The 17,390-nt window shown below is 34.6% G+C and overlaps 1 protein-coding gene across 6 annotated transcripts in view; it reads right to left on the bottom strand.

The window, feature by feature from the left end:
* LOC101900781 (leupaxin) overlaps positions 1–17,390 on the bottom strand; it is an 84,052-nt gene that overhangs the window by 32,686 nt on the left and 33,976 nt on the right. For 4 of the 6 annotated variants that reach the window (XM_005179104.4, XM_005179101.4, XM_005179105.4 and 1 more), the window contains exon 2: positions 3–181. In XM_005179104.4, the coding sequence (XP_005179161.1) occupies positions 3–181 (179 nt within the window). Of the gene's footprint in view, positions 1–2; positions 182–286; positions 433–4,772; positions 5,008–13,338; positions 13,441–17,390 lie in introns of those variants that run through there. The other 2 variants (XM_011292436.3, XM_005179103.4) reach the window with 2 other exon arrangements.

Below are 17,390 nucleotides of genomic sequence, written 5' to 3'. Positions count from 1 at the left end.
ACCTGGGTTGGGGGAGCCTTTCCTCGAAGACTGCCATAGCCCGATGATGATTCGATGTAATTGTGCTGTGGCTGAGGTACTTGACGCTGTTGCTGTACTGTCGTTATGGTTTGTGTTGTCGTACCATACTGTTGCGGTTGATGACCGGGAACACTATTCTGCAAATCGGCAAGTAATGCATCTGCAACAAAGAAGCAAATATGAACACAATTAATAATAATTTCAATATCAGTAGTTAATAGCTGTCAGTTATTTTCTATTTATAGGACAATTAAAATGAAAATACCGAGATTGTCGTAATCGCCTGGTATACTCATAACTATAATTCTATGGAATTCCAATTTCCCTTTTGATTCTATTGTGAAAAAAGCAACATTCTTTACACAATGGCCAACTAAATATTACTACTAAACATAACGACTGGTGACGCTTATCAGCTGAGAAAGAGAGAGAACCTGATAATGCAGCTCTCAATCCAGTGAAAATTTTATCTTTTTTACTTCAATTGTTTTTTTACGTTTTCTACGCTGTCTTATCGAAAGAAATTCACGTACAAATAGAAAAAGCAACGTATTTTCAGTTTTCAATGCGACGTATGTTCGGACAGTGTGTATAAATTGAATTTGTAATTACAAAAAATAAAAGTTGCTAAACCGTTTAAGCTTGATTCCTTGATTCTTATATAGAAGTCTTCACAAGAATGCCTTACTGCTTACGTGAATGCGGTTAACTGTTGTGTACCCTTTACAAACAAGCCCAAAAAATATTTGAGATATTTATTTCAAAATATAAACACAATATATCAGTTCGCTTTGACCTCACACATTTATAAAAATCCGACGCATTCAATCTATAAACAGTACAATCGCGAGTGAAACGGTGCTGTCATTTCGAATTATTTCCCAGCAAAAAATTGACAGGTGTATGCGCCACTTTCAGCATAACCAGTAAGACAACTACATACCTACAAAACCTCTGTATTACCAGGAAGCTCAAAAATAATGACTTATTTACAAACATACAAGATAAAACAACTTACACTTATCACCCCTCACCAGACTAAAAAAATCTCCAAACAACAAATTTAAAAGTATCAGTCGTTTTACCGACATCTGTCTCTTGCCCATTAATGTAACTATATTTTGACTTTGGTTATGTGGACCAACCATTGATTGATAGGAATATTGATATATATGAAGTTTAAAGAAAACAAGTGAAAAAGTGTCAGTCGGTTTTGCCGACAGATGTATACTCTCACTCTAAGCTATGGCAGAAATATTGAGAAATATTGAGATACACGAAGTTTGAAGAAAATCGCTGTTTTTTCGCATTTAATGAGACTTATAATTATTGAAGAAGTTGACCAAGTATTAAATATTAGAATTAGCTGAGTTTGAAAAGAGTCGGATACCCTTATATCACGTTTCATGAGGGTCATGGTAATTTAAAATGTTGAACCTTTGTGGAGGTGGGGATTGAAATAAAGGTCCGCTATATACCATCTTCCCAACAGATCTTTAGTTTGTTGATGTATTTGGATGTGCGAAGCTTGAAAAGAATCGTATGTTTATTTTGCATCTTATGAGCGTTAAAATGTGTCATAGTTTTAAGTCTTTGTTGGGGAGTACCGCTAATCCTTCATCCACTACAAAAGAATATGCCGGACTCTCAGTTCACATTTTATGATTATGTTATGATTATTTAAAATTTTGACCATTTCTAATGGGCCGATGTTGTCAATTTTCCCGCCTGACGTAGCACTGATACAAATATTAGGATTTGCAAAGTTCGAACAAAATAGGATGATCCCTTTTTGTTCTATGAGGGGTCTTTTGGGGGGAGGTACCAGAAGGAGTGGACCTATATTGCCCATCTCCAAACTCGATCTAAGTTTCCGTTCGAGTTTTTTCGCATTTAATGAGACTTATAATTACAGCCTGCCAGTCGGACAGACAGACGGACACCGCTAGATCAAAAATTTCAAATTTTATGCGAAGAGGTTCTCTACCCCCTTAGAAACAAAGATGCTAAATAAGGGCCAAAAAATGAAAAAAGTGGCCAAGACCCCAAAAATAGCTTAAATCATACGATGGTTATATAAATATGAAATCGGGTTGTACCCTAATTCATGAGTTATGATCGATATCATGACCTGCAAAAGCGATTTAAGGTATATTGAATATTTGGGAAGAATTTCTGGAAGGATAGAAATTTTTTTCTTATTAAGACTCCCATTCGCTCTACTATTTTGCACCCTTTATATTTGGTATTTTACTGATTGCACTCCCAAAGAATTTTGCATTTTGAGCTCTCATTGGACGGATCATTGTCACATGAAAGAAGTAGGTCCACGCTTTGAAATGAGCCACATTAGCCTTTTCGGTCATTTTTGTTTGCTTAAATGTGTTCGCATCTTACAGCTGAACTGCGATGTAGGCCCTGGAGTTGAAAAGTAGATGTCAGTTAACATCCTATTTCACACTTATTTCATTTTTTGGTGAAAAAATGTATATAGTGAAAAATTATTCTTTATTTAGTTCACAAAAAATACACTGAATTCAATGTGATAATACAAATTGAAAAAAAATGACAAAAGAAGAATAACAAATTTAAAAAATCTTCAACTTGTTCCCTGATTTTTTTTTACCAGCAAATGTTTAAAGATCAAAGTTTGTCAATAGAATGTACTATTATTTTAAAATTCGATTCCATTGACATTTTTTTCGATTTTCCCCGATTTGAGAGTTTTTGCAATGAGATCTCTTTTTCTTGATTTTTTACCACTTTTGAAAAAGTAATTATCTTTTAACTTTGGTGTGACCGCGTTAAATTATTTCGATATCATCTATTCCGTTTCGCCACCACATAATTCGGTACTACACTTCTACGTAACCCGACATCAATTTCAGTTCTCAAGAAATCAAGTCAATTAAATAAATTAGTATTAATATTTGAATTCTAAAATAAAATATGAAAAAACACTATAAATGTACATTAGAAAAAAGTAAGTCAAAATTGGAAAAAATCATGCAAAATAAAACATTACTATTGTACATTTCAAAAGTCAAAATGAAAATGTTAATACATCACTTTTTTTTTGGATATTATCCTTTTCGGACAGGAGACAATTCCGAATTTGTATGAATCGTTAAAATCTGTCAAGCGGTTCTTAAGTAGTAGTAACTAACACAACTTTCTTTTATATATATAGATTTGATTTGATTTGTATTTTTTCAAAATTGGGTACTAAGAGTGATATTAATTTGTATGGTATCACGTAGTATAAAATTACTAGAATGGTGAACAGCTGAATATGAGTGGAAGTATAGGAGAATCCTTATTAATAAAAGAGTAAAGTAATTGACTGACTGACTGACTTAACGATTCATCAACGCCCAGATGAAACGGCTGAAGCTAACATCTTCAAATTTTGAGTGAAGGTCACTCTTGGTCCGAAAGGGGTCAGAAAAGGCTGGGTTTTTTAAATTCGTACTAGAGTAGTGCAAAAAGTATGAAAAAGGAACTAAATATGGTACCCTTTGTATTTGAGGAAGAAGTAGAGCTAGAACTCTTAAATTTGGAATTACGGGTACTGATGGAGTGTATGATACATGTACCAAAGAGTTTTTGGAAATTCGCACAATAGGTATTCGAATATAATAGAAATGTACTATAAGGATGAGGAGTAGAGTTGATATAGGGAGGTAGTTTTGGAATTATGTACTCATGTATACCAAAAGTACTGGAATCCTGAAATTTAAAATTAAATTAATGGTGGAGTGTAGCATTGGGATATGGAGGCAGTTTTAGAAATGTTTACTTTTGTGCACGAAAAGTACCAAATAATACCGAATTTGGTACAATTTCGATTTTGGTGAAACGAGAGAACTGGAATTCTAAAATTTAGAAATAAGATTACTATTGCATTCTGGGACTAAGGAATGTAGGTATTTTTAAAAATCTACTAAATGGTACTAATTTAAATTTGGGAGAACCAATAAAGTTGGAATCCTGAAATTATATGGGGGCTATACGAAAACGTTGAGCGATATAGCAAATTTTCGAAGCCAACATTATGCGAAATTTTTGCTTCCTATCACATGCCGTTTGGACTCTAGCTTGATTACAACAGACGGACGAACGAGCATGGCTTAATCGGCTTAGAATTTTACTCTGATCAAGAACACATGTGTACTTTATTAGGTCTAAAACGATTATTTCGATGAGTTACAAACGGAATGACAAACTTAATATACCCTCCATACCATGTATGTGAAGGGAGTAAAAAATAATTTTAGACCCCACTTCACTCTATGTACTTTTCTTATGTATTTTTTGTTAGTATACATAAGAAATACATAAATGAAAAACAAATAAATATAATCGCAAAGTTCAGTGATAATGCAGACAAATTCAATTCTAGTGCTCGAAAAGCGCAGACCAATTCAGTTCTAGTGCTATCAAATCGTACCAACAGAAAATTTCGGCCAGTCAGATCACAGCAAAATATTTTTTCCCTCGTCGCACTTAGTAGGGTCCCACAAAAATGATTTTCGTAAAATGTCTATTTTCGTTTGAAACTAATTGCTAGTTTAGAACTTAAGAAGAATAATATATCCGTTTTACGTGTCCTATCTTTCACAACGGTGTACAACTGTCGTTCTTGCCACATAATGGAGTTGTAAATTAATTTGATCATTGATATGGAACTGTTATCACCACACTGTCTTGTGTTTATCGGAGATTTAAGTTTGTCGGCGAACATGACTTACCTAGACGTCTTTCGAATTCGCCCACCTTGAAGCTATCGTTTGGTGTGCTATGAAATGATGATGACAATAGTTTTGCAGACATTTCGTTCTTTAAAAGGACTCAAATAGTTCGTCGTTCTTAGTTTTTTTTTTAATTATTATAAAATTTAAAATTCTTACACTTTAAAGCTCGATGTCTTTAAACTTTTTATGGTTGATGTTGAGATGTTTAACCAAATATCAATACCAAAACAAACTAAACTAAAAAACGCGCACATCGATACCAATGGAAAGAAGAAAAAACGTTGGTGTTAACGATTCAATAATCCACACATAAATGGCAATAACGTTCACTATGGCCGAGCGTTGTCATACGTGCACTCACACACACACACACACATACATACAAATGCGGGCCGGCGGACAAACGAATCATACCAATTTTGGGGAATTGGTACGAAACAATTTTTGTTAATTTTTTTTTTTTTTGGCGAAAATGAAATTGAAATTGAGTTGTATTTTGGGCTCTTTGTAGAAGCATCAGCAGACGTACATAAAACACTCTTCGAATCACTTTGGAGTGCTTCATCAAGAAGAGACCTCAACACAAATAAACAACAAACCTAAATTAGATAATCGCTTAAATATGTCCGGCTGGATGAATGGCGTGGAGGGGAATATTGGTCAGAATATTATGCCCGAAAAAGCTTCTACTCCAGCTGCGGCTAATGAACGAATGAATGGATTAGTTTATTTTTAAGAATGGTCTAAACACCCACCCACATTCTTGTCGGAAAACCTCTGTCTTGATTCGACCTGTTCATGCCAGTCTTGGCAACTGTTGTGGGCTGATATAATGATGTTGAAAAGTCGATTTGACCTAATAATGCTAAAAGTTTCTATGTTTTGTACAATTTGTTTTTTTTTTTTTTGTTGTTGTCGTTGGTGGCCTTTATGTTGTTTGTGTAAATTATATCAGCATCAAAAAAAGAAACAATACATTTATTTACACACAATGTTAGTATCATGGATTTGCATGATAAAAGAAATTAAGGACCAACTGGGTTGGGTCGAAATGGTGATTGGAAAAATTTACCGAACACACACACACGGTAGTGTATTATACGACTTGATGTGTGTTATTCAATATATTTCCTTAAAAAGTAAAAAACAACATCAAGTTTGGTCGAACATCTTATCCATATGAAACCTGCCTAATAACCTCTGAAAGTTTTATTAAATGGAGGTTACCATGTATGCCTTTGTAATGATATTATTTAGAGGGACATGACTAAATTGAGATAGAATTCTACGATGATCATGAATACATATCCCTTATGGGTTTTCCGAAAAATATATCGAGGCGTGGTAAACGGAATAACCAATATAATAGTGTTCAATTCAGTGTTCAATATTTGTACATATAGAATAATGCAGAGTTCGTTGACTGAAAGAGCTATTATCTTGAAACTTGGGTCAATTGAGAAGAATTTTTTATTTACTGAGAACCCATATCTGTCAGCCTATTCGGTTGGAAACTCTGTCTGGAATCTAAAATAAAGAGAGAATCAGGTTATATCTATATATGAGGCTACATCAAATAGTGAACTTATGTTTCCAAGATCGATTTTAAACGAAGTAGCTGAAACTTCAACATAACATAATAAGAAATTACAGTTATATATGGGCTACACCACATTGTGGAATTAGACATTCTTTGCATGTAGCACAGGTAATTTAGTTAGGAGATTCATTGGTGCCATTGAAATATTTTTAATTGAGAGGTGGGGGTTTGAAGGATCCATTCGAAATAGTGTTCGAATTTTTGCAAAGAGAGAAACCATTCACTGGCCAACAAAAGTACTCACTACAAAGTGGAGGTGAAGCTAAGATACCACCAAACATAAAATAGCTTATATTACATTTCAGCACCATTGTCCCCTAAAAATTTTCAAAATATTTGACGATATTCAAGCGACTTTTGTAGCACTCTAATCGAATCTAGTCAAATTTAGATTTGGTAGGAATGTCTTGTAATAAAGTCGTCGAAACCAACAGAACTTTAGACTTCGGTTTTTGTCTCCAAACGAAAAGTCGATTTTCCGACCTGTCGATTCCATCCAACGAGCTACAAATCGAGATTCTACTTGGATTTTTCAAAAAAATAAATAAATAAATAAAAAAAACAGACTGATTTCATTTCTAAGCCACTCGTCCGACAGCTTTAAAGAAGCGACTTGATCGAAATTTGTCAAAATTATATTGAAATCGGTTCAGATTAGGATATAAGGAGATAATGTGTGATTGAATTTGGTATAACGATTTATTTATCAAATTATATTAATGCCCGATTCCAATGAAATTCGGCTTGAGTGATTAAATTTAGTACAAAAAATGATCGATTACAGATACAGATACAAATTTGGAATGCGTAACGGAATTTGATTCGAAAATAAATTTGTCAAATTATATTGAAATCGGTTCTGATTAGGATATAAGGAGATAATGTGTGATTGAATTTGGTATAACGATTTATTTATCAAATTATATTAATGCCCGATTCCAATTTGCAAAATTATATTGAAATCGGTAAAGATTTGGATTAGCTCCCATATATATTTTCGACCGTTTTCGTCTATTTGATGCCTCAAACACGATGTTTATGTTTGATTCCAATGAAATTTGGAATGTGTAATCGGATTGGATCCGAAAATAAATTTGTCAAGTTATATTGAAAACGGTTCAGATTTAGATATAGCTCCCATATATATTTTCGACTGATCTCATATATTTGATACACCAACACCATACATATGTCCGATTCAAATGAATTCGGACAGAGAGAAGAAATTTGATACAAAAACAAGTAAAAAAGATGTAAGTTCGGCCCGGCCGAATACCCTCCACCATTTGGTACAAATTTGGCAATTTTCAAAAAAAAAAAATTCAATAAAAATTCTGTTCAAATCTTAAAAATACCGAATGTAGCCGTATATTAGGGTCTATACGACGACGTGGACCTGCATAGGCAACTTTTGTCACAAGCTATTACAATATTCAAATGCGAAACTTGAACCGAATATCGGGAGGTACCGTTATATGGAGGCTATATGAAGAAGTGGACCTACATAGCCCATTTTCTGTTTTATGCTGTAGTATCTATTACGAACTTCAAATACCAAATTTTAAACAATTCCGGTAAATAATGTCGCTAAAATCATCAGAATACCGAATATCGGGGGGTACCGTTATATGGGGGCTATACGAAGAAGTGGACCTACATGGCCAATTTTCTGTTTTATGCTGTAGTATCTATTACGAACTTCAAATACTAAATTTGAAACAATTCCGGTAAATAATGTCGCTAAAATCATCAAAATACTGAATATCGGGGGTACCGTTATATGGGGGCTATACATAGACGTGGACCTACATGGCCCATTTTCAATACCAAAAGTCCTGCAGACATAATACACATTTGAGTATCAGAAATGCCACTCAACTTCAAAATCAGTTTCAGCATGCTTGGCATTTGCTATAAAATTAATCAATCCCAAGGACAAACCCTTCGTGTAAGCGGACTAAATTTGGCATGTTCCCTCTTTCTCGTGGTCAGCTGTTCCTGGCATATTCACGCGTTGGTAGACAGAGGTATTTGTGTATGCATAAATGTATTAAAATAATAACGTTTTTTATATTTCTGAATTTATCTTTTTTTACCAAAAAATATTCGTATATAAAATTTTCAATTCATATAAAATCACACCAGGTTCAGCTAGTATATATATAAATGCCGCATTTTCAAATTAGCGATTAATGTCGAGTTGGGGTAACTGTCCTTCCTTCATGTTTGATCAACACTAATCTGCCAACGTTGACTTTACGATGCCCCACGCCACCTTCGACATTAAACTCATATGCTATGAAAAATTTGACGGCACCATTACCTGAAAATTCAGACAATTCCGCAGCCTTAAATCTTTGGCCATATGAGTGATGCAGGTAAGATTGGTTCAGTTTTTCTGCCTTCTTATATCACAACATTTAAAAAAATCTACAATTTTTTACTATATACTACACTATCGAGTGTTTGTGTCGTCATCGTGCATTTACTGTTTCAATATCTTTATACCTATATTAATTATAATATTTCTATAGAACATATTTGCTCATTCGCTCCGAGATTATTCTATTGTATATAACATGGAACACCTGTGTTCACTCTGAAAGATGGCGACGGCCAATGCCAAATGCCTAATAAAAACTATAGACCAAGTTAAAAAAACACACACATAAAAACAAATACAACATTTCCACGACCCACGTTTGCATTTCATTACCAGATCGACAAGCGGTGTCGCAACGCACAATATTCACGTTTTTTGCAAATCCGAAATGACACCACGCGGAAGCCGCCTCTAAACTTGGAGGTTTTACAAACGAATTCTAAGTTATTACAAGTTCTGGGTGTATTTCCCTCAACGAATTCTAATACCTTTTTGGTTTTGTAAAAAATTACAATGGATTTAAAGTTTATGGCTAAACAGAAAATGAACTGATGTCACATTAAATTTAAGAATCCAAACAAAAATAGTGCTGCGCCATCATTTGGCGTGGATTTCATTTATTTCGGTCAATCTGTAAGAATTCGATTCGAACGATAGTAAAAATAGATGATTTATGAATGATTGTAAAATAGTTTGTCTGGCGTCATAGATTTCTCAATGAAATATACACTCGAAGAAATATTGCAAATGATATAATAAAATTGAATAAAAATCATCGATAAGAAGGAAAAATACATATTGTAAAAAAATTGGTTACGTTTTTTGTTTGACTGGCGATCTCCCGATAGGCAATTCAAAAAATTAAATGTGAAGTGTTCACCTCTAATAAATAAAAGTTGTTTTTCTAAAAACGACAATGATGGGATTGAGCCTGACTATTTTGCAACAACAAAATAACTGCGGAATCCCAACAAATAAATGCCAACTTTTTTTCAAATTCAACGACCGTTTTCTAACTTATTCATTGCTCCTTGTGGCAGTTTGTTAAGTAATTACTTCCTATGATGCAGTTACGTAAATACTCATTATTTGGTTAGGATGCAGTTACGTAAATACCCATTATTTGGTAATGACAGCTTTTGCTGAAAGCAGTTTCTTGTTGATGACGTACCATTTCAGTGGGCCCAACTGATAATGCAAAAAAATTAAAAGATTTCCACATCGGATCCCAGTGCAACTCTTTCCTCTGCATAGGGTGTTTTCCTATTTTATGGGAGAACATTGCAAAGCGCTTTGAAAGCATTAGAATCCAATACGAAACCGAAGTTTGCACTTCCGTCTACATCGTCAGTTGGTCTGTCTTTCTCCACCATGAAGGTAATCGAGTGCCGGCGATTATAAAATAACCGATTTAAATGAAATCCAGAATGATAAAAAAAAACAAGGCAAGTGCCAAACCTACTCCTTCATACAAAACCCGCGCCGATTACGGCACGCGGATTTTTGAAATAAGTTCGTATACATGGTATTTCACCTTGCGTGACCAACTTTTGCATTTAATATCATTCAGTGGCATAAGAATTCCATCGAAAATGCTATCGTCAAATTAACATTTCCAATGATCATTAACAAAGCCAAAACTTGGCTGTGTCACAGATTCGTGAGACACCGCCACCACCGATTTGAACTTTGACATTATGCATTGCATGTCAATAATTTATTTATTAGAGTGCCATAATTATAAAAAAAAAATGATTGAATGATCGGAGGGATGCGGGGTGACCGGACCCACATAAAACTATAGCTGACATCCGACAATTAATCAATGACGACAATGACTGCATAACCAACAGTGTACAAAGCCCAAGTCGTGGCCGGCAATCAGTCTGCGATAACACCAGCCACACCGAAACGATCTACCCAAGTCTCCGTAAATTGACAATTACGAAAACAATTAACTCCAGCGCAATAGTTTTGAGTTGAAGTTTCTTGTTGATGACGATGGTGTTGTTGCTGCCAAATTATATGAAAGATAAACAGAAGACATCCGACACAGCTGTCATATTTTCATTGAGCATATTAACTTCAATTAACTACATCGTTCAGAAGTGAAGAAAGAAGTTTAAATGTGGATGGGGGAGGAGGAGGCAAGAATCAAAGAATTTTTACGAAAAAGGGAAAAGTGGAGTCTAAACTTTAGACAGACCGAATATGTTAAACGTTTTGTTTTTCATTACCAAGTAGAACAAAAAGTTCATTAATAAATTTGAAATTTCAGTGACGTCAAACGAAAAAATTCGATCCGAACTTGTTAATTCCTCCATAGTGAACAAATTTTATTATAGCTAAATCTTCTCCTTAGATATGAACATTTTCTGGTTACCTTTACGCTAGTGATGTTTCAAAATTAGACAGTCTGTTATCCGTTTTGAACTCACAGTACGAATTATTTGGAAGGAATCTCAAGAAAGAATCTAGACCTTTATTAGCAATTTTCTGCTGGGCTATTCACGAACCTTGACCTTTAACATTAAATATCTGTGCAAAGATTATGGAGTGCAAAATTATCGACACTTTCAATAAAACATGTTAAGGACTATTAATACAGCTACACAAGGAGGGATTTGCGAAGGACTACAGAGAAAATATACGCTGAAACCTTTGGAGCAACGGTTATCAATAGGGACCGTCGTTTCATTTTCAGAAAACTTTAAACTCGAAATTGCAAGTATTTTGGTTCAAAAATACATTGTTTCTCGAAGATATTTGAAATCGGCAAATACCGTTGTATTGAACATATTGCGCAAGAAGACTCCCATACCCTAATGTGAACTAATTCACCGGCGTCGTCAGTATTTATCCTAAAAATCTCCACAAACTATCTTATTATTATCGATTGTAATTTTAAAAAATGGGCAGACAAGATAATTCCAAGTCGCAGGACGCGCCACAACTCTCTGCCATAAATTAAGAGTATGAACAAAGATCTCAAGAAACAAGTAGTGTTGTCCGTGGATACTTGTACTACGGAGTGGAGAAGTATTACCGTCATAGTATTGCCCCGAGTCCAGTGCAGTTGAAGAACGGTAGCAGCCCAGACAAAGCAGGCTAGTTGTGGCCCAACTATTCAATTGACTCGGAAGATCTACCGATTTAGCCTCAGAAAACCTCTAGTTACAGGCCGTAGAAGTAGAACAAATACCACCTTTTGGTGGTTGTTATTTTGGTATCTTTAAAAGACTTATAACAATATGATAAAAAAGAGAAATCATCTGTTCAGGCCCATCATCTGAGGTAATTAAATTCAAAATATCCACGATAATCGCAGGGTAAAAGTGTGTGCTTCAACAAGATCTGTTGGGTTTAAGGAAGTTGTCTTCAAAATGAGACACAACAAGCAAGTTCCTAATACTTCTTCCGTCGTATTATCGAAATTCAGGGTAAAGTGACTAAACGACTCGATGAAAAGAGATTCAGCTCTTTAACGAAAAAAAGTGATTTTCAACCAAAATTCCCTAAAATATCTTAGAATTTATCATTTCGGAGGGGGCCGAACCACCTGGGCTTTATTTTACATTCCGTAAGAAAAAATTAATCATCATTTTAGAAAACAAAAACAAGACATATTTGCTTGAACAAATCGAGCTTTTAGTACTCTCCAACATTGGGAAAAAAACTACTTTTGTGGAATTGTCTATAAGTGTCGACATATAGCATTCTTGGGAGTGACCTTAAATGAAAAATATGACTAAAAACTCAAAAAAAAAATTCTAGGGGCGGTATTAAAGGCTGACATATATGGCACATTTTCAACATTTTGTCAAAGTCTACCGTCTAGACGCATGGATAGACGGAAAGATAGAGGGATGGACATGGCTAACTCGACATACAGATCAAAAATATGTACTATGCATTGTGGTTAGATATTTTGAGCAGTTACTTAATATACCCTCCATAGTATGGTGGAGGGTATAAGTGTGTTCGTATCAAAAAATTCCTTTACAGACCGACTGCACACACACAACCGCTCCCTTCGTGTAAAATGTAAATAATGGATGTATTTGTGTTGTCACATACACGGCGAACCACTTTGTAAACAAATGTCAGAATAATGTGCTTTACTTGGCCCCCACTCTAATATTCCATTTGTTAACAATTAAACTTTGGCTAATCGTTCGTTTGTCAACAAATGTGGAATATTTGTTTTGTTAATGCAAAAAAAAAAAAAATAGAAAAGTTATCAGATCTCTCGCTCTTAAACAGACGGTCAATTACTGAAGTTAAAAACTTGAAAATCCAACAACACTTAGGCATTGTGTTAAGTAACAAAATCGGGTTCTCTTCTCTTTCGAAAGCAACAAAAATAGCTTAAGAACACATTGTTTCGCATATTTTCATCTTTAAAAAAAAAATACAAAGAGATTTTCCATTTAATTGCCAACGAAATTTCAATTTTATTTTCGCCATGAAGTGCCCTCATTGTTTATGTCATTTTTGTTATTGTTTATTTATTTATTAATTTTGCGAGTAATAGACATAAATAATTAAAAGTAGAAAACTGCACACACGCACGCACGTACACAAAATGGGCTTTGAATTTTCACGCGCCGAAATAACTTGAATGCGACAAAAGTCGCTCGCAAAATCTTTAAGACTAACTGACAATGAAAACAAACGATGCTGCAGGAGCGCTCACTCATCAAGATCTGTCTGGTCTGTGTGTGAACCGACTCAACGCTACGGCGGCCACCAGTCAGTTGAACGAGCCAACATCGAACAATCACTCAGTTTTGGCGTTTCGTTCGTCGGTGGCTCCTCTGTCTTTCTCTATGTTTCTCTATATTATTATGTTTCCCACAACTCAATTGTTGATGTTGTTGTACTTGTTGTTGTCAACATTGCGCTCAATAACGTTTACCAATTGAGAATAAACCTAACATGGGTTGTGTTGTCAGTCAATAGCATTTTGATTTTTCTTCAAATTATAAGCCAACTACCAACTAGTAATGGGTTATCCTTAACGCAGTAGGTTGCTTTTACACAAGATACCATATTCTATTCATTACCAAGTAATGAGAAATGTCGGCACAAAGTGTGCGCGTCCGACTATAAGACCAAATTTTGTGAGATCGAGCATAACGAAATACGATTATTGCTATAGATGTAAGACTTGAAACAACACCTAATATAATTGTAACAACGGCACAGTGTCTTTAACAACAAATCACAAGGTTTTCATTTCACACCAGCAGCGGACAAAACAAGAAAGTGGAAAAATGGATTCTAAAGATGAAGCAAATATCCTCTTATTTCGAAAAGTAATAGGGGTTTGTGGGTTGATTTGCAGCTAGTTACGATTGCCAAAAATTGGTTAGGAAAGTAATTTTTTGATAATAAAAGGTTTAGCTGAAAAATGCTAATATAGTGATAATACTTAATGGCAGCTTTGTTCTACCTCTGGTTTAATTTTTTAAGTGTTGGCATGTCCTATACAATACCTGCAAATATAGTTGATATAGCTGATCTCTATGAAATGTGTGGTCCGATTTCTCAGATGGTAGACGTGCATTCAGAATGTGGTTTATCATCATGTATCGATGTCCTGACTGGAAATGATTCCTCTTAACATATGCAAAATTGCCATTCCATTCATAGCATATCGACACCAGGTAAAATAGGATGTTACAAGAAGATTTCTTTGCTTCTCTATATACTTTCATGTTTCTGTCAGATACCATAATTTTTTGCCTTGATTTAGACTTTATATGTTTCTGACGAGCCATCGAGGGTTACATGGCCAGCCAACAAGTTCGATCATCTGCTACTATGCAAATAATTATGAAATCAAGTTCGTCCAAACCGAACCAGAAACCATTAAAGAAAGGATACAAGTCGGTCGGGGTCAACTATACCGCTTAGAAAGCATATCCAGCTAATTTATAAGTAAATTTAGGATTTGTGAACGTAAAATGCGAAATCGGACGAGACCTTTATATATATAAAGCTGTTCCCTAATCTAAAAATACATCTGATTTGAAAAAAATCTATTGATGATATACTATTTCAAATCGGGTGAAGACTTGTACTGCAGATATATGCCCGAAATTGCATTTAAAATCTCATAAATTCAAATTTAAAACAAAAACGAAAATTTTGATTTTGAAAGAATAAGAAAATGTTTTCTTTACAAAAAAAGCAAGCAAGTCGTAATGGATATATTTTAGTTCCCGAATCCGAAGAAGACCATAAATGATGGTCCTAAGCATGTGACTCTTATATTTTTTGGGATAGACATCGTAAAATTTTTCAAACGGAGCTGTGTCCCAACTTTACGTTAGACACAATTGGAGGTGCTGGAAAACGCGGTCCGATATGGCCCCTTTTCACACTTGACCGAGAACTTGCGCAAATATTAGTATTTATTTTGAAGAGTATATTTCAATTTATGCACAAAAAAGCCGGCCTTCGAATGGGACTTGAAATGTTCTCCTCTAAAATTTGGCCAAAATTTTCATAATATAGTAAGGTTGCTGCCCTTCTGTCCTTGGGGTTTTTTCCGCTGCGATATGTCCAAAATAGGCTACGCGAATCAAAATTTGGAAATAATAAAGAAAAATGCGCAATTTGGAAATCTTCGGAGCCCCATGTCACAGGAAGTACGGGGTTTTTCCTAAAAAATGTATGTTTTTTAACAAAGGATAAAAAGGGCGATCTTCATTGAAAATTCTCAATTTATGGGACACATTTTGGGCGAATCATGGATGGAGCCGAATACGTAATACCTTTAACCGTTCTGAATATTTGCAACAAACATTTCATTTTACAAAATTGATTGAATGGTTTATAAATATAAATGAACAAGTCTTGTTTTCGTTGTGGCAGTTCATTTGAACGATTGTATTTAACAAGCTCAGTTACAGAAAATGCAGAGATGGGAATGCTTATTTGAAACGAATTTACCTTTTGATTAGGCCATTTGTATTTTAAATGAATATTTTCTTTGACATTTCCCGTAATCACTTTTATACAGACATATTTAAAAGGTTCCCTATAACGGAGGATACTGAAGTCATTTTTTTTTTTCATTATTCCTTAGAAATTGAAAAGAAGTGTATTTTTAAAGTCTCCCACAAATAAAATGATTTGGTTAAGTTTTACATTGATGCATCACTATTGGTGATACACTTAAAAAAACGTCCAAAAGTCACGGTTCAAACGATCTACAAATACAATCGCATCTACAAATAATAACAAACACACTCTCTCTTGAGTAAAATGTGGAAAATCAGTCAGCTGTTTTTATTCAGCATAATTTTCAAGTGAGTTATTTTTTTCAAATTGAGTGTAAATATTATGTCATACATTTGTGATACTCATTATTCAATGAGAGAGAATACATTTTATACATGGAGAGAACATACAACATATGTTTTTCCTATACTCTCGATTTAAGCGGAATTTTGATTCTCTGACAGTGACATTTTAAACATGGGGGTGTTTTGTACCGCTATTTTCGCTATTTTACGAAAACAACAAAAAACGTTTGATGTTGAAGAGATCATCGCCAGCACGGTCGGTATGTATTTCCGAGTGTGTTTTGTTCTTCATTAAATTCAATGAAGATTTTTATGTGTTGTTCCCTACCTTATGTACGTACATATGGCAGAGCATCGTAGTCGTCTGCCGGTGCCAATGATTGCCAGTGGGTTGCCTAGCTACAACACACTGCCTGCCTCTGGCTTCTGTGATGATGAATCATTTGACTTTGACTAAATTTAGAATGCAACAACATTCACAAAGCTACGGCAGTATCAACAATATGACAAATTTCATCGAGTGGTTGGCGGATGGATAGGGTAGGGTGGTGAGAAAAAAAGTACATATATCTGAAAACAAAAAATGGTTTCTTTTGCAACTGTCACATTTAGTATTACAGTTCTCCTTGTTATTTTTTTGTGTTTTTACATGTGTTGGATATTATTATTGTTCGTGCCTACTTGGTCGTACCCTACTCTAGGCATTGTAATGTGTGTGAAGCATGGACTAGCGTCACCTTTTGTTCCTTTAGTAAGGTTAGTTAAGCTAGGTTCAAGTCCAAGCTACATCTGTAATCTCTCTGGAAAATGAAAACATCAGCTCAGCTCCATGACGTGCAAACATTTAATACTTTTACCATTTTTGGAACATTTTACTGAAAACTCGTTGATATACCCGAAAATCTGGTAAAAATTCAAGGCAAATTTACTTTTACTAAACTTGTTTAGCTGAGTAAAAACATTAGCGAATTGCCAGAATTCAACTGGCTGAAATGTGGATTGAAAAGAATTGTCATCTATGTTTGATATTTTTGCTAGTTCTCCGTCGTCTTCCATTTACTAGGTATACCCTACCACACCACGTTGTGAGGGACATATAAGGTTGGGCCCAATATTTTATAACATAACGATATATCTCAATCCAACAGATTTTTGCAATAACTTCCACAAAGACAATTGTTAGCACTTTTGTGTTCTACTGTGAACCGCTGCGACACATTAAAAAGTCAAAATTATGAATTAAATTTTTTGAATTGATTCACACAACATAAACAGAACATGTTTAGTTCATGTTTGAAATAACGATCAAGCCAAAA

Source organism: Musca domestica, unplaced genomic scaffold, assembly GCF_030504385.1.
Source record: "Musca domestica strain aabys unplaced genomic scaffold, Musca_domestica.polishedcontigs.V.1.1 5, whole genome shotgun sequence".
Classification (NCBI taxonomy): Eukaryota; Metazoa; Arthropoda; class Insecta; order Diptera; family Muscidae; genus Musca; species Musca domestica.
The sequence above is the reverse complement of the archived record's forward strand: the minus strand, read 5'-3'. Positions and strand labels throughout refer to the sequence as shown.